This window comes from Aplidium turbinatum, chromosome 5, assembly GCF_918807975.1.
Source record: "Aplidium turbinatum chromosome 5, kaAplTurb1.1, whole genome shotgun sequence".
NCBI lineage: Eukaryota > Metazoa > Chordata > Ascidiacea > Aplousobranchia > Polyclinidae > Aplidium > Aplidium turbinatum.
In genome coordinates, this window is record NC_137476.1 from 20,699,112 (window position 1) to 20,727,018 (window position 27,907).

Genomic DNA, 27,907 nt, shown 5'->3' on the forward strand with positions numbered 1-27,907 from the left:
AAAACAAACAGACTGATGTGGTAAGTTTCTTGATTTCTTGTCGGAAAGCAAGGAGTGCGTTCTTGACCCGCCAATAAACTTTTCCATGTAGCCTACCTGTGCACTTATATTCACATGAATGTCGTGAAAATGTTTTATGAAAACGAGACATTGATGGATATTGAAAAGAACTTGACACAGACTATCTAAACTGCTTGGCTTTTGTGGAAAAACACGCGCAGCTAAATTATTGTGCTTTGACAAGCATTGTGCATATTGTATCATCACTGAATCTTTACCTAAATGGTAATTTTGCAGTTGCTTGAGAGATTACAAAATTATTTTTTTATACGAGGATTGAAAAGTTTTGATATATCTCAGCAGAAACACTATTAGGACCAACTCAATAATTTCAAACTTTTCATTCAAATGTTGGTCTTCAAAAGCTTATTTTCACAAAACGGTGTAGGCCTACATCTTTTTCTCCATAAATTTAGACGTTTGTGACTTGTTGTGTCATTTGGAGCAAAGTTGTTTGTTGGGTTGAAAGAATCTGAAATCAATGCCTCGTTTGTGTAACGTATCGTAACGTAATCTATCAGTCAGCGCTTTTGTACCTTTTTGTTTTCGAATACATTTCCGTGACAAAAGATTGGCTTTTGTAATCACGCCATCAACCATAGAGTTGTATTCTCTGACTGCATCTCAAACGCTATGCCATACTCAGCAATTTTTCTAAAGCATTGTTACACAAAATGCATATCTGACAAAAGAAGGGAAATACGTTGAATTGAATTATATTTTATACGGATCGTTTTCCTTGTCCTTGAAAAAAAGAAAGAACGATTTTTATCGTTTGGCATAAAAATATGTATATTGAGGTTCACCTTGGTTTGCATAATGAAAATCACCCCAAAGAATTGCTTGAAGTGATTTTTGCAGCTATTTGATCCTTCGCGATGATATCAATTATAGTTTCCATCAGATGAAACCTGTTCAAACTATTTTTTTAAAACTATGGTTCATTCAAGAATATAATACTTTGTAAATATAGCTTACTTCATTTTTGTGTTTTTACTTCGATTTTTTCACAAGCAAGACTTTACACAAAACAAGTTATTTGCAACGTGAGTTGATTGACCATAGTAGCCTAAATGAACCAATATGCTGTGGCCAAAACTTGATTACTTTTTATCAAAATGTTTGCACATTGGAAACAGCAATCACTTTGTGTCAAATCAGCAAATCACTTTTTGTCATTGGTTCAACGTCTGCAGACGTCTAATCTAATATACGACAAAATTGGTTTTCTAGGTCTTCGGTTCGGAAAAACATCATTATGATGTATTGTGACGTGGTCTATCAGCCAGCAGTAGTTTATGCGTCTTTTGTTTTTGGATGTGTGTCAATTACAAAAGATGGTTTTTGCAGTAACGCCATCAACCGCAAACTGCATCTAAAATGCTATTTCAAAATTTGAACAGAAAGAAATCTTCCAATGTGTAATAAATAACTTGACACAAAATGCATGTCCAACAAATCAGAAAAAAATGTAGAAAACGTTATTTTGCAAATCTAGTTAACAACATGAAAAAAAACACTTCAATCATATTGACACAAACGTGCATTTTTAAAATATCAATAACCTTCAATTTTGCCCAAGGAAAAAATCAACACTTTAGTGATTTTTTTGTTTTTTTACGACAATAGCATCGGCCTGAAAAATAATTTTTTCTCTTTTTCGTATCGTTATGCCACGACTTTGAGTTTGTCAGGCAGAACGGGAGTTCCATTTGGCAAACGACCTCTTCTATGGCCTACCAACACGATTTGACTAAACGATTATTATCACTACATTTTGTCACAACTGTTTGCAAAATTGTTTCATTCAAAGTGATCATTGTTGGTAAGTATTGAAACATATCACTTTGGAATGCATCGTGACATAGTTTATCAGTAAGGAGTTTTAGACGCTCTTTGTTTTTGGAGTGCATGATGGCCTAAAATGGAACAAGCTCCTATCGAAGCAAGTCACTACCTTTGGATAGGTTGTTGTTCAAATACCACGTGACACCACAGGCTACCTTACTTTTCTGTATTCAGCCGCTACCCAGACAGCAAATCAGACACTTTTTACATCGATTCAATGTCTTTAGACGTTGAAATAATGTTAAAAACGAATAAATAGCTTCCTGAGATGTGCTGTGAAATACAAAGTGTTTCTTGATCATGCATAACCAAATTCGACAGTGTGAATGTGAAAAAAAATTTGCTTGATTTAGTTCCAATATCAAGTAATGACAGTAGCCTACGTTTGAAAAAGTGTAGACTATAAACATGTGACTCAAAAAGAACTTGAAATAGTTTTTTTGTGGTGATTTTCTCTCATTCTCTGCAAATGTTGAAACAAAGCAAATTTTTTTACAATGCCTCTGGCAAAACAACAAGCAAACGCGAGTCGGACGCCAATTACGATTTCATTGAAGCGTGGACGACGTCTCCGCGTAAGAGATTAAAATCTACACAATAGAATTAACCCGTCACACTCAGTTATAAGTTAATTACGAAGCAATTTCTCAAGTCAAATAAAAAAATATGACCAACCATCAAATTATTTGATTTTTCAAGTTGCGCTGTTGAACAAATTGCAAAAGAGTTTCGATGTTATGTTGTCAGATAAATTATCTACACCATGTGAAAATTTGATTGATCTATCTTGCGTAGTTTTTGAGTTACACGAGCTCAAAGTGATGGTGTCGAACCGACCCCCCCGTCCGCAAGTCAACTGGCCAAAATACGTCACAGGATAAAGGGTTAAATGAAAGCGGTTGCAGTGGCATCGTTATTTTTAATTAAAATGAAAAACATTACATTCTTTTCTCAGGATTTTTGGTGTGAAACGCTAGCTAATTAAACAAATTGTTTGTTCAAAGCTTTGGTAAAATTTGCGATTATTATTTTAAAATGCAGGTTAACCGTTTGTCCTGTTATCGGTGGGGACTTGGTACTTTTCAAAGCAATATCACGAAAGAACTACGGGATCAACACCTTAGAAATTTTTTGACTTTTCCTAAAAATTATTCAAGTATTTATTCCACTTTAAATGACGTTGCTATGGTCTATACTCTATAGTTTTAGAGATATGGCATGATTTTCATAACATACTCTGATATTTTAGCTTGCTACTAGCTAGTTCTTTTGTTTTCGTAGTCATATGTGCAGAGTAGTCATACCTTTTTTACCTGCTTATGTAGTCAGAGTGTATACAGGACAGTCTATTACATTCGCGTCATGTTTAGTTTCGAGATACACAAAGCTCCCAGTCTTCTTTTGGCTAACTATAACAGTATGTTTGAATTCAAACATCAGAAACCTATTTATTCGGCACTCTCATCTAAACTATAACAAAGCGATCCACGCCAAGGGGGTATTCATCATGTTCTATAGCTGGCCTGTCGCATCCGCGGAGAGCGCTCTTCAAACTCGTCCTTGCATCAAACTGTCTTGTTTTTCGTTGTGATGGTCAGAAATAAATACAACCTAAACTGAAACTGTAGTAAGCGATAGCCTACTCATGTACTCAACCCTCCTTTGAGCAATTCTCCGACTGTTTCAGCCATAAAAACTGTTATACGTTAGTCTATTTTCAGCCTATAAACTCCAACGAAAAAGTAGTGGTAAACAATATGCAGTGGTTGAGTAGGCTGTAGGCTAGTTAAAACCCATTTGGAAATTATCTTGCGCCACCTTTTATCGCCTATCTGGACCAGAGCCACTTGTGTGAGTTCAGTCAAAGACCGGAAATATAAAAACAAACGTAATTCTGCACCATTCATGTCATCGTCAAGCGGCGCTCACAAAAAGCGTCGTTTTTATCGCAAGCTCTGTTTGAAACGGCTTCGAACGTCAAGTTGAACCTCTCTCGGTCAGATGAAAAAAGTGATCTATCGTCTACTCATTCTTATTCAGGCAGAACGATAACACGTAAGCTGCACGTAAGGTACCTTTTTGTACCAGTCCTAAACAGTAGTCGAAACTCGAAAGCCGTAGCTATAATGCATAGTTTTGCTACAACCGTGATCACAAATACTGGTGTAGTTTACGTTGTCTTTACAAAGTACAACATTGCCACGTATGATGACATGTTTTGCTATTTTAACATCTGCGTGCACCAGAATGGAGTTTTCTTGGTAAATATCCTGTTTCCATGATTATGTTTATTGTAACAACCAATGAAGTCTTGAAGGATTCACAAAAATCCCTCTGCAAAACATTAGTCTGTGTCTGTGATAACACACAAGTAGTCTAAATCTGCATTGATTTTTTTTCAAAACAAAAACTGCACTGTTTCTAGCATAGGCTATAGTATGCTATACAATTACAAGTATTCGATTAGCAATGGTTAATGCAAACTCTCGACAAATCCATCTAATTTGTTGATGGTAATAATCGATAGGCTACAGTTACACACAGTGCTGTATTCGTAAAAAAAAAGCACAGGGTATACTGACAGATTTGGCAAAATGATAAATAATACACAACTTGCAAAATACTAATCTTTATTCTATTTCTACCATAACATGAATTATCAACATCAAAATTGGACGAGAGGTACAAAATTGTTTATTTTTCTATAAATACATTCCAAACAGTCTACATCTTTAACCTCTGTACAAAGTTGGGATCTAGTATTCTTAGCTTGTTGTTGTCGCATCTAGGCTTACCCTGGTGGTTGAAGATTTAGATTAAGTGGACGGGAAGGCAAGGAAGCCAATCTTCGTGTCCACCTTCAAGCATGCCTTAAAATGTCCTGCCAAAGACACAGCCGCATGCTCGTAAGCGGTATCGAACCGGCGCCTTTCGAGGGCTCTCACCACTCGGCAATGCAGCCGGCTATGCAGTCAGCTCGGCTATATATCTTTAGCTGATCGGTGGTTTAGCAGCCAGGATCTTACACAGGGTTGCCAGACTGAAATTTGAAAAAAAGGCCAAACTCAACAAGAAAAAAGGCCAAATTGAGGCCAAATAGGTAGAAAAAAGGCCAAAAATAAGCCAAACTCAAACAAGATAAAATAATCACTGTAATCAGGGTTGTCAGACTGTGAAAAGGTCTTAATGCCAAAATAATACAAGAAAAATCCATGGAAAATTTTCTTAGGAGGTGTAGGCCTAGCGCCTGCGGTCCTTTTTCATGTTTGCTTTAGACAGTCTAATTGCCGTTGTGAAATTTGTGCTTGGTAGGAATTTGAAACGCTGGCTGAAAATTAGGGCGTTTCCTCGGAATTTTCACCACTTATCAGGGTTTGATTTTACATACGCAGTTTTACGTTGTTATAGGTGTTGCGCATTTGACACATGCTGCCAGGCCCGTAGCCAGCCGGGGGCCTGGCAGTTATAATGATTTTGCACATTTAAAATTTTTCGGCCCTCCCTAAAAACAGTTGGACCTCCTTGCTCTGCGGTCTGGCTACGGCCCTGCATGCTGCATTGCTTGAAGCAATAAGCCCCTTTAAATCAATCGTTCAGCGTTAAATAAACACAGTCAGTTTGTGAGTTTCCAGTGTGGTTTCTGTCGGCCAGTTGTGTGGTGCCTTATTTTCTCAGTCAGTTTGTCACGGATGCCTTTCTTGGAAGTTACGGTGTTAGTTTAATTATGGTTGTAGTGTAGTTTTTCATGTTCTGAATTAGTTTAGCTCGTTCTATTTGAATTCAAGGCATTATTTGGCTGCAACATTCCGACGTGGAAGTTCATTCATTTCTTTGTAATAATCTCCTACTCACAAAAGAAGCAAGGTATTGTTCTCAAGATCATCCCCACTACACTCTAGTACCCGGGATGTTGCTGTAGCAGCTACAGCTAGGTATGGGAGGATGTTCAGACCACTCGACGTCCGCTACAAAGGCAATACCTTAGCAAGGTATGAAAGGAATGGTCCAACAGGAAAGAGTCTTACTGTAGTGTCGAACAGACCTGAACACTTTTCATAAGAAGGTCAAATATGAAGGCAATCAATATTAAAATGTCGTCAGTGAATAAAACTAAATTCATATCGTCATAATTGAATAATCTATGTTCATGTCGTCTAAATTCCTCAATCGTCGTAGGCTACTGCGTGATGTGCAGTCTGACCATGGGAAGAGCTCAACACTTTGCTCTTCTGGGCCGCATCGAAACGGGCTTTTGCCTAAGGATGGGTTTCTTTTATGCCTGGTTTTCTTTCTCCATCCTATTTTTATTATGATGACTGCTCATCCACATTAATATTGGAACTGTAAATGCGAACCACAACACTTTTCATTAGGCTATCATTTATTGCTACATGTGTGCTTCTGTTTGTTGTTTGGGTTTTGTGGCCGTGCTAACTACAGACATACAGGCTACTACATGATTTACTATTCAGGCACGTTTTAAACCTTTCAAGGTTTTGCCACCATTTCCCGTTCATTAACGTCCTGGTAGGCCTATATCGACTATTGTAGTTATTATACTTAGTTAGTATCTTTTTCGTCCCGGACGCGTTAATGACTAAAAATAAATGAATGAATGATGTATGTATCATTTAAGTGAACATTACTACAGTAATTATTAAAAAAAGATTCTTTTGTAACAAGTCTATGATCAATAATATATTTGCTCATCACAAATTTATTTATAACATCACAATAATGGTAATTTGAAACGCATTCAATTACACAACCACGAATCACTTGTATTGCTCAACAACTGAATTTCTGAAAGCATGCTCTGCTGGCAAGCCAGCGGTTGTGTTGGACTACCGATCGATCGAAAATGCAGCTGACTTTAGTGACCTTTTGGTCTTTCGCTGCCATCCTTGTGCGAATTATTTGTGTTTATTGTGTTTTTGTATATTTTTGTTTTTTTCTTTCTTTTTTTGCCAACAAAACAAAAATAAATTGAACTGAAAAGTGAACACGTTAGTCGTTACATTTCTGTGTAGGCCACCTACTTTTGAGCGTTAACATTATAATTCCAAAATAATGTCTATAACATTCATATTTATCGATATCTTATGACTTGTAGCGGATTTTAATAAATTATAGCAAAAATAATTCTGAAAGTAGCAAGTATATGTATATAATAGATGGACTGTAGCAGATGAGTTTTAATCCGCTACAGTGGTGACATCTGGCACCACTGGCTGGCTTAGAGGGGAGCGCAGTCTGACTCGGCGTCACATTACAAGTATTTAACAAATATAGCACATGTATTGAACAATGGTGAATACGGTTTCATCTGGTAAAGTTACGATATATGAGAAATATTGATTATTATGCATTTTAAAGATTAAATATAAAAAAGGCCAAATTTAAGGCCAAATCTAGAAAAAGGCCAAACGTATAATTTCTAAGGCCAAACGGCTTTAAAAAAAGCCAAATTCGAGAAATTTGGCCTTAAAAAGGCCAATCTGGTAACCCTGATCTTACATATTTTTAGCGGTAAATTGATAGCCACAGGTAGTCCATCGCAATTAATAAACATCAAACAGCTCACATTATTAATGGTCTTCAAAGGGTTAAGTAGTTAGTTAGTAGTTGTCAAGAATTAAGGATAGCATACGCACTCTCCTTGGAAAACCAGAAGGTATACTAATAGTTACTCGAAAAAGCAGAGAGTATACTGCGTATACCCTCTAATACAGCACTGGTACACATTACAATATGCAAATGGTTCGTTGTCAAAAGCTGTGAATATCAAACACCGTAAAGCTACTGCAGAGAAGGCTGCCTGCATAAAACAACAATAAATCGGCGATTGTGTACTTCCCAGACTTTTAGTTTGTTCAACAAGTTTGCATGAGCGGAACATCTAATCATGTGATGACAATTTCACGTACTGGGTTACGTCTAATCTAGGGGTTTTCAACCTTTTTTCGCCGCGACCCCCTCAGAGCTATCAACGTAGCTTCGCGACCCCCCATAAAAATATTCAACAAAAGTATAACCAAATTTGATTCATGCCGACATCCAATTATGTTTAGTTTTGCTGTTCCCATGTAAACTTTTTGCGATGTTATTACGGCTTTTATTACATTTCCTGGCTAGGTAACAGGAGAAAAAATAATGAGAGTAATCTAAGCTTACATTTTCGCAGTTTCACCGGTTAAATTTATTGCAATCTTTTATGTGGGGCTACCATACGTCCTCTTTTAAGAGGTTTGTCCTCTTTTTTCAAGAAAAGTGATTTGTCCTCCGAGGACACTAAAAAATGCTCAAGGTTTTTGACAGTTTGGGTTTTTGTGCTTATATTTTCAACGGGATTAAATTGCTTGATGACGTTTCAGCGACGGCTTGTAAGCTATTTGTTTTCTAAACATTTTGTATACCAATGTAACATGCTGATTTATAAATTCTACAAGAAATTGGCGCATTTTATGGAACTGTTGTTGAACGTTTATTGCCTGGTTTACTGTAAGATATTAAACGACATTTCAAAGGCCATGCTCTCACTTTCACAAAAAAATATTCTTTTACCTTCATACGTTTTATGTTGATACAACGCTGGTAGACGTTGGTGGTTACCAACTCAGTTTGGTTCGTTTGTTTTTTGAAACAACTCGAAACGAATGTCTAAAAGTGCAATGTGTATAAGGTAGGTTCTCAACCTTTCGAGATTCAAGGACCACTTAAAAAAATTGTGTCTCAGTCACGGACCACTACTCCCCTCCCCTTCCTCCTCCCCTTGTAGCGAACAAATGTCACTTATTGCTTGCTAAGTCATAAATAGTAGCTAGTATTAGAAAGAATGCTACATTTTGAGCTAGCCTTGAGCTTGCACAATGCACATTTGAGCACAGCATATCCAGACGAAGTGTAATACGTAAAGACTCAATCGGAGTTCATCTTCGACTTTAAGTCGTGAACGATTCTTTGAACGAAGATAAGATGTCGCAAAAGGTGAAATTATTTTCATAGCTTTCTGAGACAGTTGTGGATTCTCATGTGAAGCTTGTATCCATAATTTCATCAAGCTCACTCTCGGATGCAACATATTCAAAGTAAAGTGTCACAAGTCAGTTCAATGCAGGAGCTCCGGACACTTCCTGAGAGTGGGGGGGGGGTAATTTAAGCAGGGGCGGGAACGATATTTTGACATCGACAGGAGGCTTGTTGAATTATCGCATCACATATCCTTCTGTGAGGTCTTCCCCCAGATCTCCCTTTAGCAATACTGAAAGCTTCAATTTCTTATACAGCATCTTACGCTCAGTGCTGTATTCGTAAAAAAAAGCACAGGGCATACTGTCAGATTTGCCAAAATGATAAAATACACAACTTGCAAAATACCAATCTTTATTTTATCATAACATGAATTATATTAACATCAAAATTGGACGAGAGGTATAAAATGGTTTATTTTTCTATGAATATATACATTCCAAACAGCCTGCCGAGAGGAATCTACATCTTTATCCTCTTTAAAAACTTGAGATCTAGTATCCTTAGCCGATCGGTGGTTTAGCAGCCAGGATCTTAAATATTTTTTAGCTGTAAATTGAGCCACAGGTGGTCCATTGCAATTAATAAACATTAAACAGCTCACATTATCAATGAGCAAAGATGCTCTTAAACCTATGATAATATTTTTCATTAAACTGAAACCACGTTCACATTCTGCTGTCGAACAAAGTAAAGTTGAAATAGTTGTCAAGAGAGGCTTCAAATTATTGGGCACAATTTCAGCTTTTCACTAAAGTCTCTCAATCCTTGGATTGACTGTAGCCTATTCCATCAATGCCAAAGCGTCTACAAATTCTTCTCACTTCTGCTTCTTTTGACGCAAATTTCCTTCTATCGTTTTGTCAGGTTGCAAGTTAGCAATATCAACCAGTAGCTGACCGTTGTCAGTGTCGGCATTAGCGCAAAGTTTCATTTCTGCTAACAATGCTCTGAATGAATTGATTCGCGTTAATTGGCACCATTTTAGAATTCTGTATCAGAGGAATATTTCTGAACATTAAATTATCCTTCGCTGCTAAAGCCAACTGTGTTTTTTCTCCCAGATTTTCCTTGAAACTCTCAATAATTCCTATTGTCCTTTTTAAACTAGAGGGTATACTATAATTGCTCGAAAAAGCAGAGGGTATACTGCGTATACCGCCGTATACCCTCGAATACAGCACTGCTTAGGCGGCATGTTTTGCGCCTTGGGCGCAAAATTTTTGCCTTTCAGCACAATTTAAAATCAAAAAATTATTTCAACGAATTTAAAATCGCGAGAAAAAGCTCTTTAACATTTGCCACATTTTTGAGGTTTTTAGACAATTTTGACTGGAAGAGGGGACGTACGCAAAAATTCCTCTCTGTATTCTTTCTTGGCTCAAGTCCTCCAAATTTTGCACTTCAGACGCTAAAAGGTTAAATTAAAAAGGTCGAAAGTGTTAAGGTCAAAGCTTTAATCTATAACTTAATTTACAATTACTTGAATACAACACGATAACCTGTGCCATAACATCCACAGTGAAAGGAAAAGTTTCAGCATCTGGAGTCTAGGCCTGCATTCAATTCAGAAAAAAATAAAATAAAGACTAAATTGCATTAACTTTTACAACAACTGAAAATAGAAAAACATTGAAACAGCGCAACTGTAGTGGGTTTCGTTCGGGAGTGGTAAAAGCGAAATTAAACACTTTGTAGCCGTGAGAAATTATGACGTCACACATAGCGCATTGTGATGCGTATATTTTTGACAGGATACATAGTGTGGCGTTGTCTTGCGAGTCGAACTTTCCAAGCAAAAACCTCAAAACTTGTGCAACAAAATAAAAACACAACAGTAAAAAAATAATAAAAATAGACTTTTTATCTTTACATTAGTGGGGGGTAATTTTGCATTAGTTACCCCCCACTCCAATTGGTGAGGGGTAATCACCCCCGCGGCCCCCCTCTAATGGAGCCCATAGTTCAATAAATTGGTTCAATTCCAATGTTGCTAACTTCAATGAATCAATGTGTGCAAGAAACGGAGTGGAAACTCAAGAAAAAATCTGAACGTTCAAACCACCAAAGTAAAAGTTTGGCGGGGGGTAATCACCCCCGCGGCCCCCTCCAATGGAGCCCATAGTTCAATGAATTGGTTCAATTCCAATGTTGCTAACTTCAATGAATCAATGTGTGCAAGAAACGGACTGGAAACTCAAGAAAAAATCTGAACGTTCAAACCACCAAAGTAAAAGTTAAATTAATCTTGCAGTGACTGACTATGATCAGAAATAAAATTCATCAACAGTTTTTTATTGATTTCAGCATTTTCTGGTTTCTCAGTGAATTCGTACAAATTCAATTGATCAAACATGTCAAAGTTACCTTGCAATAATCTTGTCTTCCAAAGATCAAGTTTTTTCGTAAAAGCAGACACTTTATCACTGAGGGTAATCAAATTTGTCTGCTTTCCTTGCAGCGATGAATTAAGTTTATTCAGTTGTTAAAAAATAAGCCAAGTAAGCCAGAACAGCAACCCAAAAGCTATCGTTGAAATGAGCAACAAACTTGGGTTTTTTTGTCTCTTGGTCTAAGAAACTCTCTCACAGCATCACGTAACTCAAACAGTCTGATTAAACACTTTTCCCCTTGATAATCAGCAAACTTGAGTATAGCCTAATGCATCAGTAGCTGACTAGCTGTTCATGATTAAGATCCATATTTGAACATAATGAACCAAAGAGTCGACAATTTAGTGGATGAGCCTTGATAAAATTAACAACTTTGATGACCTGATCAACAATAGATTTCAAGGCTTAAATAACAACGATTTCAGACTTTGCACGCGGACTACCAAGCAAATGTCTGCGGACCACAGGTTGAGAACCGCTGGTCTACCTGTTACTTGTAGGCAACTTCAACTCGCCTAGACTACGAGTCTACGCTTCTCTTGGGTAGCACAAACTGGAGACTGACTCGAGAAAAAAGAATTAAAGCGAAGGCTATACAATGGAGATCTGTCTGGTGGAACAAAGCACGTAGGCGTAGCCCAGATAACAACATTCGTCATTTTTACATTTTACGTTTTTACAGGTGTACATTTATCTTAGGTAACACAAACTGTAGACAGACATGAGAAAAGAGAATTAAAGCGAAGACTTTAGTTAGGCCTACAACGGAGATCTGTCTGGTGGAACAAAGCACGTCGCGTAACCCAAATAAAAAAATCCGTCATTTTTGCATTTTACGTTTTTACAGGTTATGGGTTATGGCCCATGTCATACCCCATGCAGTGGGGAAAAATTACGCTACAAGTTGGACGATAAAGTTTGGGATTGTAATGTTTCTTGCCTTGTGATGGCTTGACAAGCCTTCTACAGCTAAGCTATAGTTCGACTACGTTAAGCCACGCAAATAATAAGTCTCAGAGCAAACAGAGGGATAATAAACTAGGATCTTTTGAGGAGTAAGACCGCCGGAATTATCTCTTGTCTTGCGAAACTTGTAAACAAGCCCAAAATCACTCATGCCTCCAGATTGCAACGGAGATCTGTCTGGTGGAACAAAGCAGGTAGGTAAAAATAAATCAGTCGTGTTTATATTGTTTCAAATGACAGATTTTGCTGTCTGGGAAGTCCACCAATTTTTGCAAAGGCGTGGGCAGACAATTCTCATGGAGGGTTAAAACTTTACTTCGTATAATTAACGGACTTACAATCGTAGTTACGCTAGCTTACCTTTGAATTATGGCATAAAAATGGACCTGGGAAGAAAAATGCATAGCCTTGATATTTTTGAAGGCTAAATGCATAATTCTTATGCACTAGCTTAAGAATGAAACTTCACAGTTGAAGGGGGTTTGAGCCATTTTATTGTATTGGAGTAGACTGCTGTGAATAGTTGTTCTTGGCAACGCTGGTTTGAACCAACATCTACATTCCAGCGCAAGCATAAACTGCTCGAAACATAGTAAAGTTAGACCCTACTTGTGTTCAGTTTTGCAAAATTTTGTTAAAAACGAAGTGAGGTAGTGTTCCTTGAAATGCAATCAATCTTCTATAAATTAAAGAAGTTTCAAACAAATCAGGCCAAAAGATTTGTTTATATCTGGAACATTAATTTGAAACGAACCAAGACAAAGAAGCTAACACGAAACAAAATTTTGTATCTTTTCAAAGCGTTTGCGTTTGAAACATACCTGGGCCAATATCACTGGAGAGCACATTCTGCGTTCTGAGGTTTGTTGGAGTCTTGTCACTATAACAAAGACTCAGCTTTATATTAAGAAAACCTCACCATAGGCTATAGCCTAATTACTTTGTTTCCTGATGATTCCTTTGCAAGCCACTGACAAGTAAATTGAGGTACCGTAGGGCTAGGCTATAAGGCTATAACGTAACGTTAGTTCAGAATTTCGTTTTGGAGTGGATTCGAAGTCTAAAATGATGAGATTTTTTGGAGTCAGATTGGAGTGGAGTCTTGTTTTTATGGAGTAGGAGAGGAGTCGGAGTGTTGAAAATCATACTCCGTTCAACGCTGTAGTCTACATGTGCAATCAGAACACAAGATGTTGTAGAAAAATCTGTTGAGAAGAAGACAAGAAGCGGATGACTGTCTACGTTGCACAACGGCAACCCCTGAAATTATTGTTGAAAAATAGTTTAACTCGCCTGTGAAATTTTTTGCTTACGCCACTGATATCACCAACAGTGCGTTACCCACACAATCACTTGCATTGTCACCATGGTAATGGAAAAACGTCTGGGGTCACGGTGCCGGTCTTAGAAACTTGATACTTGATCTATTGCTTTTGTCAAATGTTATGACTGATTGCCAATGATCACAGCAAAGAGCACGTACACCACCAATAGCCTACCGGTTTCTTTTTCAACGGCTTGAGTAAATCTTTAAATAAGCACAGTTCAAAACTCATTTAAAGGTAATATGAAACCAAGGAAGTTTTCAGAAATATTTAATAAAACTACCATTTAACGTTTTATATGCAGAGATAAAACGTTAAATGGTAGTTTTATTAAATATTTCATTTAAAAGGTGTCGCCACTTCATAGCGAACGAAGCGTGGAACTTGTATCGTCAACTCTGTCACGCTTGCCTGATTCCGATTCGACTCATTTTAAAAAGTTAACACTGTTGATAGGTGGCAGTGGTCTGCAACTGGCATTTTCAACCAACCAATCATTTCAATACAAATTTCAAAGGTAAATCTTTTCAAATATTCCAGCACTTTATAATGCTGTCTGAAACAGCATTGAATTCGAAACAAAGCAGAACGAATTAGACAAATGATTTGCCTCGACACAAAACGAAGTAGCCTAGCTTGCTGTATTTCGTAATATTTTTGTTTCACAGTCTTCATTAAAAAATAAATGAATAAATTATCACAAATTCTTGCACTTTGAGCAGTAGCCTATATTGTCGCAATGGTAGGTGTTCAATTTTTCTTTCAATAGTTTTATAGCCGACAGCCTAAGAACTTGCAGCCTTACACTTTTATAGCCTCATCATCAACAGTATCATAGCCGATGCGGCCTTTGATGAACTAGATGCTCAGTTCGTAAATTTTTCCAGTGTTCCCTTTGTCGCGCAGTGTCCCAAAGTGTTCTTGGTTGGCTGATCGATGTATTGAAATTGGATATAAATGTTGTTCGTTGTCTGCCACGAGCACGTTTCCCGAGAAGGCGGCCGCTTAGACAGAGATTTTCGAAATCTTCTTTTCTGATAATGTGACCGAGAAATTTGAGTTGCCTTTGAGTTATGTTGTTCAATAGTTCCTTATCTTGATGTACTTGGTTTAAAACTTCTGCATTTGTGATGTGATCAGTATATGAAATCCTGAGCATTCTCCTGTAAAACCACATTTCAGCTGCTTCAATGTTACGCCTAGTTTCTGTGTTGAAGGTCCATGTTTCACAACCATAGGCTACTGGAGAACATATAGCCTAGTATAGTCAAATACCGGGATAAATGGGATAATGCATGAACTAATAATCAGGGTTGCATTCCTGGGGGGGCTCGGGGGGGCTCAGCCCCCCGAAATACGAAAAGGCTTGATGTAGGGGGGGCTCAGGGGGGGCTCGTTCAAGCTTCCATTTTTCAGCTTTTCTGGCTGAACAACAACTTCTCGACTGAACAAGTAACACTTTAACAGCTTTCTCACAACAGAACTGCAAAAAAACACGAACATAAGTTGATAGCAATCGCCAATTATCACTTTTGTCAGAAACTCTCCAGACTGGGAATATCAACTTCGTAGTAGCTAATCGTCATGTCAAATGGACTGTTAATTCTTTACTTCAAATAAAAAAAGCTATTCAAGAAGGAAAGTATTCGTTTGATGAAGTTGTTAACTTGAGTCCCGGAAGTACAAAAAACTACTCCTTTAAAGGCACAACATTGGACCAGTTCAAAGCTCGACGTAGAGACTAGCCTACCCTTCTTTTGATCGTAATCAGTTTATTCAAGCTTTGGTTGAGAACATTAGAAGCAGGATGGTGGACACCAACAATGAAAATTCTGTGAAGAGCTTGGAAATTATTGTACCAGAGTTATGGCCTGCTGCAGTCGAAGCTCCATGGCAAGAAGGGGAGCAGAGATTACGAAAAATAGAGGAGAGATTTCATGTCATCACTCCTATTTCCTATTTCCGATTGTATGTTGACAATCCTTGTCATATACTAGATACGATAAAGTTGCTCAATCACGGGTGACCATATCACTTGTTTCAGCATTGTTGTTCATCGGCATCAATGGACCACCTCCTCATTTATGGAATGGCACTGCGGCAACTCAGAAGTGGTTGCAGACTCATCGGTCGGCTGTGGATGTTCAAGTTAAGCATTCTAAGCTGCCCACATTGAATGAACTCAGATCTCCGCAAAAACTGTTTGCTGGCTAAAATCAAGGACTGTCGTGGTGCTTTAAACTTTGCCCATAAAACCAAAGACCTGGCAGACAGGCTGTTTGTTTTTTGTAATCTCGTTTGCACCAACTTGGAATATGCTTTTGCTGTAATTGGAGTTTTTTAAACTGTTCGTTAATAACTAAATGAGATTTTAGTGTAACTGTCACATTGGCAGCTTAATATTATTGGTTCTTATATAGCAAATCTGCAACCACAAGCGCTCATTTCAAGAATTGCATTTCCTTACTTTCCTATTGCAGTCTATGTTTTTGCAAGTGTGCTTGATACAAATAAGTTTACAATTGAGTTAAGAGATTGGAATTAGCTCATGCAAATCGAGTTTCAAGTGTAGGCCTACGCAGTAAAAAAAAAGCAAAGGAGATTGCAGTGTAGCAACCAAGCCAAATTTCAAACTTATAATTTTATATCGGATTCAACCACGCTTTCGCGTTTTGTTGCTTCTACCTTTTTCTGTACTTCAAGCTATGTTTTAGCATGGGTTGTTTTTCGACATGATGTTCAGAAGTAAAAATATACTGAACAGTGTTTCCTTTTAAAAAAGGTAAACATTGTTGGCTAACCTACACCGATTACTTATACATACTTTGTCTATAACAACACAGCTAAGTGTTAGAGCCCCCCCAAAACAAATTTTAGGAATGCACCCCTGCTAATAATGCATGAACATGAAATGGGATAATGCATAATTAATAATGTACCGGGATAATGCATGAACTCCTAAGCCTGGAACATGTATGGTAGGCTATAAGCAGGCGCGGATTTATGGGGGGCCCAGGGGGCCCGGGCCCCCCCCGAAATTTTGTGAAAAATTGTATGTTTCCGCATCAAATAGTTTGATATGCTTCTAAACAGCTGATATTAGTCCCTCGGCATCACAATTGATGAAAATGGTTGTTTTAATGTCTATTTTCTAGCATATCGTATATGTCGTAGTATCATTGTTCATATCTGTTTAGCTTTTTCTTTCTTTTTAAATGATTTTCAAATTTTCTGGCCCCCCCCGAAAAAAACTCTTAGATTCGCGCCTGGCTATAAGCTACAAAGAAAAAGAAAGTAGCCTAACCTAGATCCAACTATAGTAAAGTAGCTCGAGCCGCAAAGGGAAAAGTGCGAGTCATGAGCTCCTTGGTTATGCTCCTGGCCCCTAATACATTGAGGAAAAACAAAAATTACCGTACGCTACAAGTTGGACGATGAAATTTGGGACTTTGTTTGTTTGTTTGTTTGTTTTTTCTATCTTTATCCTGCATTGCGGGAAAGCGGACTTGAGCGCTATGCATCGGTGTACGCCTTCCGACGTACACCTGACCCACGCTGCAGCCGAAGGCAATGTCTGTTTCCGGTTGTCTACTCTACTTGTGACTTAAATTTGGTACTACCCATTACTCGAAATCGATCCCTGGGTAGAGGCAATTATCGTAAAGTTTCTTGCCCAGAGAAACAACAGCAAGTGCGGGTGGCTGGAGTCGAACATGCAGGCTTTCTTTCTTGTCTTGAGGTGACTTGACAAGCCTTCTACAGCTAAGCTATGGTTATAGTTCGACTACGTTAAGCAGGGCCGTTGACAGGATTTCTCGGGCCCGGTACCAATTTATTTTCGGGCCCCTTTCATCGACAATGTTATAAATATAAATGTTGCTCTTAAAATGGGGATGACACATGCCGTTCAAAGTAAAAAAATTAAGAGGAATAGATCAAACCTGATATGCCAAAAACATGGTTGTTTAATAGATCTTGAGCAAACTTAAAATTTCCCTAACCGCGAAACTTACTATCTCTATTTAGCGATTGTTTTTTTTTTGAGCTTTCATTTGTCACATGGCGCTAGATTATTACTTTCCAATTCCAATGATGTTTCACTGGTCATTTTAGGCTCACCAGAAGAGAATTTACAGCAAAGTTATTGCAGATGGTTAGAAAGTTTTCAATTTGATTTGGGAAAGGTTTTTGGGCCTCGGTGATTGCTGCAATCTGAAAAGCGGTTTTGGTATAATTTTTAGTCCAGAAATAGGGATAGCAATCTTCTTACCTGTGCCATTTCAGTTTTTGAGTTTAAACAAACATTAGCTTGTATATTTTGAAATTCGTGTTTTGGGTTAATATTATTTGTGGTTAGGGAAATATTCGTGGTTAGGGAAATATTTGTGGTTAGGGAAATCACTATACAGTACTAGACTAAACTAAATTCTTATTTTATTGTTTGGTGGCTGAAGTCGCTATATTAGCACCACAGAGCTGAAGTGGACCCGGTACCCAGAAGGGGGCCCGGTACTTTACCATATGACGGCTGAAGGGGCTGTTTTAACCTCTGATTGCAATTCCTTTAGATCTGATTATATTAAGATCTTAATAATGTTTGAAGTCGCGGCAAATCTTATAAATCCGGGCCCCTTAATATTCCGGGTCCAAAAGTACCACCTAGACCCCCCTGTCAACGCCCCTGACGTTAAGCCACGCAAATCAGCAGTCTCCGAACAAACTAACAAAAAATAAACTAGGATCTTTTGAGGAATAAGACCGGAGTATTTACGTTATGTTATGAAAGTTTAGTTACCCAAAAATGTAATTTGAATTGTTCCATGGCGCTTGAAGAAATGAGGTTATGTAGCCGATCCTTCAAACATGCTCTTTTGCCATTGTTGGTTGTTTTGGTCTAATAGAAAAGATTAGGACAGGGGTCACCAACCTTTTTTGCATGTGGGCCACTTTAGCATTAAGGAGAGCTGTGGCGGGCTGCACTAAAAATTTTTAGGTGGATTGACTCTTATGCTAGAAAAGAACGCATTTCCTACCCAGTATCCAGCGTTACATGTTGTTCATATTTATGTTAGAATACCGCAGCAAAAAAATTAATCAAACAACGCTACTGCCAGGCCAAGCTCCTTCTACAACACTTTTGACTTTTTTAACAATGCTTAATAAACGAGACCACTTGTTTTGCGCACTTATAGCGAGGCGAGCGGTTTCATCAGAATATTCATCGCCAAGCAAGAGTGGTGTTGTCACTTCGCTTCACAAAAGATATCTTGCAATTAACAATTTCAGTAAACAAGGAAATGTTTGACACATCGCAATACAGGCAACAATAGTGACCTGCAAACATATCAGCGAAAAATAGGCTCCAGTAGCAGGGAGAAAGAAACCATGCACCATGAAACAAACGCTTGTGGAAATCACCGAAAAATCGTAATTCTATCGTACTTCATGAACAGTTTTCCCTCTAAAAAAGCAATGAGTTTGTTTTTTATCTTTTTTGTGAGAGTCTATAAAACCGTCTTTCTTTTATTATAGACAACTGTCACTTGCGGTGCTGATCAGCGTGGCAAGAATTTGTTGATTAACAACATTTTGCAGTAGGCCTACTTGCTTCGGCAGTACATATACTAAAATTGGAGCGATACAGAGAAGATTAGCATGGCCCCTGCGCAAGGATGACACGCAAAATCGTGAAGCGTTCCATATTTAAAAAAAAAAAAAAAACATTTTGCAGTAGGCCTACTAAGCTAAATATTTTCATAATGCAATCAAAAAAAGTCTTTAAATTTATATATAATATTTTGCCAATTTATTATAAATTGAGTTGGCACACCGACCTATTTTGCCAACAAAAACTTGCATAAAGAGAACACTGCTCGTGAAACACAATAACAGTGAAACGCACACTAGTGTATACATGACATTTACAAACTTAAAATAAGCAACCCTATGCTCACAGACAATTTCGAAATTCGAAAACAAACGTTTTAATCAAACACTGGGACAGTGTGGCTGGACATCGCATTGGAATAACTTTAAGCAACCCCCATCCAGTGGCGTAACTACCCATTGGATCTTGTGGATAAATCCAGGAGCGGCACGTTGCTAGAGGGCGGCAAAATGTGATAACAGATAACGTTTTAAAGTTTAATTTAAACGAACAAAGCAGTCACATTAATTTATTCTCGGAGAGACTCAGACTTAAACGAACTAAGTTAACACTGATAGCCTACCTAAGTGAAGCCAAAAAATTAAACAAGTTATGCCTAACTTATAAACTAAGTAATTTGCAACTTTTTTAGATTGTGCCTCACCATGTGGTATTCGTGACGGTGTAATGATACTCATAGCGTTGAAGTAATGATAGAATTTCGGTTGTAACTTGTAAGCTATGGCATTGTTCAGTCAATTTAGCTTTGGTACGGTAGTTAAGTTCAGATTAGTTTTAAGTTTATTTCACTTTCGGGAGGAGACAGGAATGGACCGTGCAGTCATCGAGTCAACTGCCACCTTTACTATCTGTGGTAGATAGACGGGATTCTTCCACCTTCATGTGTGCAGACGGGTTAGGTTAGTGAAAGGTTTAAAGTTTCAGGTCTGAAATAGATCAGCAAATTTGCAATTCCAGAACAAGATTTAAGTTGCAATTTTTTTAAGTCAATTTTGTCTATGACGAGAGTAAAAGAAAGTAAAGATTTTTTTTAGAAAGAAAAAGAAAGCTAGAGAAGAGAAACTAAAAAGAATGAAGGAGTCATTTTGAAGTTCGTAAAATTGCCTCTGTTAAAAAACCAGAAGAGATTAGCACAGTAAATCTCTACGGTAGTTCAAATTGAAACGGAAGAAGTGTAGGCTACCTCGAGCAAAACAATAACAAAGTGATCACAGAAAGCCTGTGAATGAAACACTGTCAGATAAAGATAAACCAGATGCTATCTATTATTCTCATAACGATGCGGCCACTTGGTCGGTCAGTGGAATCGTATGCAAAGCGAAAATATGCTTCAGCAAAGTATTTTTTGCCTTCGTGCTCTTTAAATCCTCAAGAAAAGTATTTTTGGTTATACTTGTACGCTGATACCTTCCGCGGGCCGCAGCGATACAGCGTGGCGGGCCGCATGCGGCCCGCCAGTTGGTAACCCCTGGATTAGGCTACTGCTTTGCGGCATCTTTTACTCGTTGTTGGTGGTGCGTGCAAACCTCTTGAATAAGCACAGCTCTAACTCATTCAAGGGTGTCGCCATTTCATCGCCACAATGTCACGCGATCCAACTGCAATAAATTACTTCATCGGAAATTGTGTTTTATTGGCTCAAAATGAAAAACAAAATTTAATGGCTCAAAATGTTCGTATTGACCTTTTGCCACGTGTCTTCGGGTAGAAACTAACCTACAATAGGCTACAAATCTCAAAGAATGAACTTTATAAAACAGCAAATTCAGATGAACTGTTGAGAAGGAGCGATCTTCCTGGCGTCAGCACTACCTGACTACTCAGTACAGAACAGCGAGCATTGTCTTTTGCTTGTCTGAAATTGATCATCTGAAACTGTTGTTTTAAAAAGCTCATTCTTCGACATTTGTAGCCTATTGTAGGTTGGTTTCTAGCAAAGGCACGTTACAAAAGGTCAAAACGATCATTTTGAGTCACTAAATTTTGTTTTAGGTTTCAGAACTATGCAATTTGAATAATTCGAGCACTTTATCAGAAGTGAAACATTAAAAAAAATCCAATTTTTGCCGTCAATAGCGAATCTTCTTCTTTTATTGTCGCACTTGATTCCAAGCATTGACTGCCTCTTGCATGAAAAGTTTCCAAGATTCTCTGTTGTTTGCTTTGTGTATTAGGTGTATGTTGGTGTTAGTTTTGTCAGTTTGTTGATTTAAGTAGGTTAATCTTTGTCTGCCTTGGGCACGCTTCCCTTCAATTTTGCCTGTAAGAGATGTTCAATAGCGAATACAAATTTGAAAAATACAAATTGCACCTGTATTTTAATGATAGGCCTATCCTATTTTGTGATTGCATGATGTTTTTATGATAGCTTATGCTCATGCTCAATGCAGAAATAATATAACCAACGGGGTGGTTAGTCATTTCTGCATGGAGCAACTAATTTTAAGCCTACAAAGCTGCTGTGCCGAATCAACACATATTTAACGGACTTTTTTGAGATCTGTGGTGCGATTTGTTGTCTCTTTGACCTATTTTGAAACATAAAATTAACCCTTTTCTTGTTGATAACTTCTTTTATCAGAGCACCTTTCGCAACTAAAAACGGGAATGTTTGCCACAGTGTTTAAAAGTTATCAAAATGTTGTTTTTTCAAGAAAGCTTCTTGAAGGGCAGTGTAGTAGGCTACGGTTTATGAAAAAGTCTAGAAGTGGAATAAAAAATGGGAGAAGTGAAGCCACTAAAAATAAAATCAATTGAGTTGTTTTTGCTTCGTTTGGCTTGAAGTAAAAAAAGCATTGTGTAGTTGGTGCTATATAAAAAGGTAGTGAAGAAAAGCAAATTTATGTTTTCGGGTTGTATATTTATAAATGAAAAAAGCACAAATAGTTGCACAGAAGTTGTATGAAACAAGATCTTTATAATGGGCAAAGTACACCCGCAAAAATCTTATCAATGATGAAATCAGTCGCCAACATCTCTTACCACACTTAAAACAAAGCGGGCCTTTAAAAAAAATAATCTGTTTATAACTAAGTTAAGATACATCAGTAGGCTAAGTCAAGTGGCACATATAATGTAGCCTCCAAGAAACAAACAGGCAATATTTGAAAAACCAAACAACATTCTACCAACGCTAGTGTTCATTTCTCGTCAGTACGTTAGCGTGTGGTAAAAAAATATCGATAAGGTTCCATTGAAAAACATAATCGTTACACAATTTATAACCAGTATTGTTCGTCACACAACAAGGGATGAGAAGGATAAGTGATTCCAGGAATAATATATTCCATCCAATGAGCTGATCCATAGGCTGTGTCGTAAGGATCCCATTCCATTGTCACGTGTGCAACTGAAGCTTCAGAGCCGGAAACAGTGGCTCTGCGGAAGGTAGGTCTTGGTGGTTGAAGATGAGAACCAGGATAGCGGGCGCCCCGAACTTGCAGAAACCGTGAAATGGAACTGAAAGTTTATAGTTCAAAATTAAAGTAGGCTTTAGTACAATCAACCTAAGTATAAGAACTGCAGCAGTGGCCTAAAAACATTTCGGTATAGTGACGTCTATTGCAAAATCCCGTTTTCACACTACAATAGAATTTAGTTATTCTGTAGTCAGTGTAGTGATCTCGCAAGACTTTTTGAGATTATTTTGAGTCTCTCTCTCCACCCTGCGATAATAGAAAACCAAAGCAGGTGAAAGAAAATCAGTAACTACAATATGCCTGTTAGATGAGGAGCCCATTCGTTCGTGACCATTTGTTTCTAAAAACTCTTTTCGCAAAAATTTGCGTTTTTTTGATCCGCTTTTGGCAACTTTCCATCGCTTAACCGCACTCATCTTCCGTTGAGGCGTGGAATAATCGGAAGACACAATGCGCATCTCCACACCAGCACTGGCTCCGAAATCGCTGTCGAAACCGGGTCCATCACTTGTATCTGCTTGCATAGACACACTGCAAGAAAAGGAAATAAAATAATCAATGCCACACAATTTCCTTATGTAAAAGAACTCGACTTGCAAAGGTTTATTGAGAAGAGTTTATTGAGAAGTTTTGCTTAACGACTGTGTTAAGCAAAACCAAGGCAGGCTGTTACATAGGTAATACACTTGTTAATCATCTCATGTTTGCTGATGATATTTGTTGTATTTCTCCAAGTGTTCATGGTCTGCAGAGTATCTTGAATGTGTGTGAAGATTATGCGCTTTCTAACGATGTCATTTTTAACTGCAAAAAGTCATTTGCTATGTACTTCCAAACAAAACACTTAAAGTTAAATATGAATCCAATTGTACGGCTCAATGGAAGTGAGATCACATTCGTAGACAGTGTCAAATATTTGGGTGTTTTTCTTGACACGGCAATGTGTGACGACAAGGATATAAATCGACAAGTGCGATCAATCTACTGTTCTGCCAACAAATTAAAATCCAAATTTTACAAGTGCTCCAGTGATATTAAAAATGTTCTATTCCGTTCTTATTGTACTCCAATGTATGCATGTCATCTGTGGGAAAATTATCATCAACGTGACATTAATCGTCTGCGTGTTGCCTTCAATAATGCGTTTAGAATTATACATAATTTGCCTAAACACTATAGCGTACGTGAACATCAAGTCTTGTGTAACATCATAACATTTGATGCATTACTTCGTAAATATGTTTTTTCTTTTGTTGGAAGATGCGAAGTATCGTCTAACTCTATTGTTGCCTCCCTGATGAGGTCTGATTGCCATCGTATATCAAATTACCGTCTTCATTATAATAATTCTATGTATGCTATTAACTAGTTTTGATGGCTGCCATGTCATCTGATTGTTTTTATCGTTCTCAATACTTTCAGTTCTTCTAACTTGTAACGCTACCGTACCATTGTCTGTAAACTTGTAACAGTAGATAGCCTATTTATTGAGATTTTGTGCATTTGCAGTTTGTGTATTATTTTGTTATTTTTTGATGTTATTTCGTTGTTGTTGTTCGTTATTTGTGCATTTGCAGTTTGTGTATTATTTTGTTGTTTTGTTTTGGATATGGACAGCTTTGTCTGATGCAAATAAATTATTATTATTATTATTGGTTCGCTAAATGTTAAACTGGTCGAAACGGTCAACATACTTGTCCTGCCTCAAGGGTTCAGCAGCATCACCATTCGAAAGGCAAAAAAGTGTGTTGTTGTTGAGTAGAAGCGAAGGTGGATGTCCCTGCATTTGACCTGGAAAGCACTTATCAGAAAAAAATTTCGGACCTTGAGCAAATACCGAATCAGAGCTTGAATCTTGTTTACAATCATCTTCGCGAATGCTCTCCAATGGAGTAATTCCTAAACAAATGCGATTTTTGTAACCTACATGTGACATAAGCTACTTATTTATTTTATTTTTTTCCGTCAGTGCAATGCACAACATGTAAGCATATAGTTGAATACTTAAACATACACCTGTTAAATATTAAAGCAAAATTAGGCTACTGCTTATCGTGTGATTTTAAAGAATCTTCGTATCATTCACATCATCGTATTTTTTATTATTAACGTGTCCGGGACGAAAACGACACTACTAGCTACAGTCTTACAGATCTTGAGGCATCAACGAACAGAAACAAAAGCATAATTTATAAACTTGTTCATTGCTGGTAAGTAATTCTATCAGAAACTAATAGCTTACTTGCGAAAGTAATTTTCTGACAAGTGATGGAGTTAAAACCACATAACTGTAAATCTGATATATATATATAAAAAAAACAAAAACGAAACACAATGTGCAAGTAGTTACTTTGTAATTTTGCTTACGATATGAGTTACATATCTATAACCTACAGTAGGCTAATAATCTTCATGTTTCATATGATACAGAAAACATGCATTGAAAGCATTGAAACTAAAACCAACCAGTGTTAGCCTACTGAAAAACTAATTTTAGCATTTCTTAAATTATTGGACTATTACCACACATAAAACTCCTGTAAGCATAATGAAAAAAGGATGCGTGAATAAAAAGTAAAAAAGTAGGGTTCGCTGTTTCGTGGGTTCTTTTATAGCTTTGTATATTATGATAAACTAGCGTAAGCTGATATGATCAAACAACCCCACAAGAAGCTTCACAGCTCCACAGAATAAACGCAATGTTTAATTAATTTTTCTAGTTGGTAATTTTCCCTTCACCTGATATGAATTGGCTGTTGAGTGAATTTGGAGGAACAGTCAAGGTAGTAGCAGTGACGTCAGATTGAGAGACACGAGACTCAAAGACGATGTCGTCAATACGGTTTGATTCAACCGGTGTGCAAACAGCATCAGAAATAACTGTCCCGTTCCGAGGTGTCAGACTATTCCGAGGTGTTTTCATTGAAATGGTTGACATGTCAGGACAGTCGAGTATCTCAATGCTGCTGCCAACGTTCTAAAATGGAAAAATTGATGTTGGTGACTAAGACGAAAAGTCAAACCTCGAATAAAACTACAACACGTTTTTGCATGTATCGTTGTTTAGAGTTACCATAAATTTATTCCCAAAAAAAAGACGACAAAACTTTAATGAAATTTTTAAACAGACGACTTCGAATGCAAGTTTTAACAAACAAGTTTCAAACGACATGAAATGAAGTTTGATTACTGAATCAACAGGTTAATTATGATAAATTGCAGCTGCGTATAACAATGAAAAAGGTTTGTTTTTGATAACATTAGCTATAGCACACGATTGATGAAGCAAAACTAAAAAGATGTAAAAATTCATTTCAATACTTTCATGTTTTTGTCAACACATTCCACTTTTAAAACTGATATTTGTTCTTTAATCTGATTGCAAGCTGTATTTTGTAATGCTTAAAATGAAAAATGGGGTATTTGGCAAGCTTGAACGTCCTCGGAGAACAAACTATTTTCTATTAGCCTACAAAGAAGGACATGTCCTCTAAAAAGAACGTCTGGTGCTATTAACACTTTTGACTTTCAAAAATCGTCGCAGTTACAAAGTAGTTTGCTCGGATGAAAATTCCAAACGTGAAACGTTAAATAATGCAACTAGCATAGGACTTACCTTGCTTCCTTCTACTTTTGAAGGACCATCTTTACAAGAGGTTTCTCCACAGCGTCTCAAGTCGCTAGTTCCTTGATGATTCTGCAATTCGTTAGATGGCGCAGTATAGGTTGATCGAATAGAAGGACGTGAGTTCCTTACAATCGCGGGTTGTCCAACTTTGAAACAATAAAATAAAATTTAATCCGAATTACTTTTAGGTTCACATATTGTGTGATAGCCTAAATAACTCGTGTAGGTTAATGTAACAAACTTTTGTACAACTGAACAAACTCTGAAGGTGTGATATATCAGATCTGATGCTGATAAAACAGCATTTAAAATAGGCCTAGAGAAAGTTTGTGTCGTAGCCTACAGGCTAAAAAGACGATTCTATCTTTTGCTCTTTGATCAACTGCATTAATATCTTACAAATTACATCAGTATTATTTTGTAAAATTACGCTCCTAAGGGTTTTTACGAGCACTAATTATAACAACACAAAAGTGCTTAGGTTCAGAGAAAGAGTTTCCTATTTTCGGTGCAAGATTTAAAGTTATGCTGGCATAGTTATGCTGGCATAGCCTAAGTAAAAAGAACTTTCGTCAATATTTTTGTCTGTAGTGACAATAATCTGCTGCATTAACATTTACGGAGAGGAAGTATTTTAGCGTGACTTTGTAAACAAACAAGCTTCAAGATCAAGCGGCGCTGGTTCGACTCTCCAGGTGTGCGCTTAAGCAATGCATTTTAAGAACTGCTCTCCATTCAGTGGCACCTACTGAATGGAATAATTTTCTGGCAACAACACTTCAACAATTGGAAACTTCACTCTGTCAATCTCTGTAACCAGCCTTGCGCCAAAAACTTCTCCAAGTATACGAAACTTCCAGGAATAACCTATGAAGGCTTTGTCAGTCCAAGGATAAAGATTCAAAAACTAAACCAAGTGCTTAGATTTGTAGTAATAATCCATTCAGCGACACCTAGAGGATAAATAATTTGTTAGCAACAAAACTTTAACAAGTAAAAACTGTACTTTGTTATTCTCGGCTATCGGACTTGCAGATAAACTCTTTACCGCAACTCTAACACTTTGATAAGATGAGCCTACCTTTTGATAAGTTTGCGAGATGAACTGATGCTTGGTGGTTAGTTTTCTCTGATTTAGGTTTATCTCTTCTGTCAATACGATTCATGTACACCATCGGAGCGGCTGTTGCCTCATAGATAGAATCATTGAACTTGCAGCGTCCAGTGCTGACTGTGCGTCGATGACTTTGTCGAGAACGTCGCCCCTTATATTTACTTCCATGATACCTGCGTCTATCGTACTGGTTTCCTTTGCACGTGGCACACGACAATGAACTTAGTCTTGAGCCCATTTTTAATGATAGGCTATCCTTCCCCTACATTCATTCTATAAAAATTCTTTCAAAGCAAAAGGAAGAAATTTATTATTTTAAGACAACCATGCACTGATTATATTATGAAAATTGTGTACCAACGACTGTAATACCTTACCGGTCCTTACACACTATTTGGTTCCTAGTTGAAACTTTCAACTACAGTAAAAAGTTTTCACATGGCTTTCACCAGTTTGC

At 37.5% G+C, this 27,907-nt stretch overlaps 1 protein-coding gene and 1 non-coding gene across 2 annotated transcripts; one reads left to right on the forward strand and one right to left on the reverse strand.

Moving 5' to 3' along the window:
• The first annotated feature begins 19,221 nt into the window (after positions 1-19,221).
• LOC145771419 (U6 spliceosomal RNA) lies at positions 19,222-19,328 on the forward strand. The gene has a single exon (XR_014289211.1). It is a non-coding gene; the product is annotated as a U6 spliceosomal RNA (small nuclear RNA).
• A 2,828-nt stretch (positions 19,329-22,156) lies between these two features.
• On the reverse strand, positions 22,157-27,688 carry LOC145771019 (uncharacterized). The gene is made up of 6 exons (XM_082582760.1): positions 27,418-27,688; positions 26,325-26,482; positions 25,448-25,685; positions 24,403-24,607; positions 23,009-23,239; positions 22,157-22,748 (listed from the first exon to the last, which is right to left on the reverse strand). Exons 1-6 carry the CDS (start codon positions 27,686-27,688, stop codon positions 22,508-22,510), a joined length of 1,344 nt encoding a protein of 447 aa, XP_082438886.1. The 3' UTR covers positions 22,157-22,507.
• Positions 27,689-27,907: the final 219 nt, after the last annotated feature.

Excerpts from the sequence above, each read along its gene's own strand:
- LOC145771019 (XM_082582760.1), bottom strand. The coding sequence starts at position 27,688 with ATGGGCTCAAGACTAAGTTCATTGTCGTGTGCCACGTGCAAAGGAAAC. Across the intron at positions 25,686-26,324 it reads CAAAAGTAGAAGGAAGCAAG|AACGTTGGCAGCAGCATTGA; the intron begins GTAAGTCCTATG and ends TTTCCATTTTAG. Across the intron at positions 22,749-23,008 it reads ATGGGCTCCTCATCTAACAG|TTCCATTTCACGGTTTCTGC; the intron begins GCATATTGTAGT and ends ATAAACTTTCAG.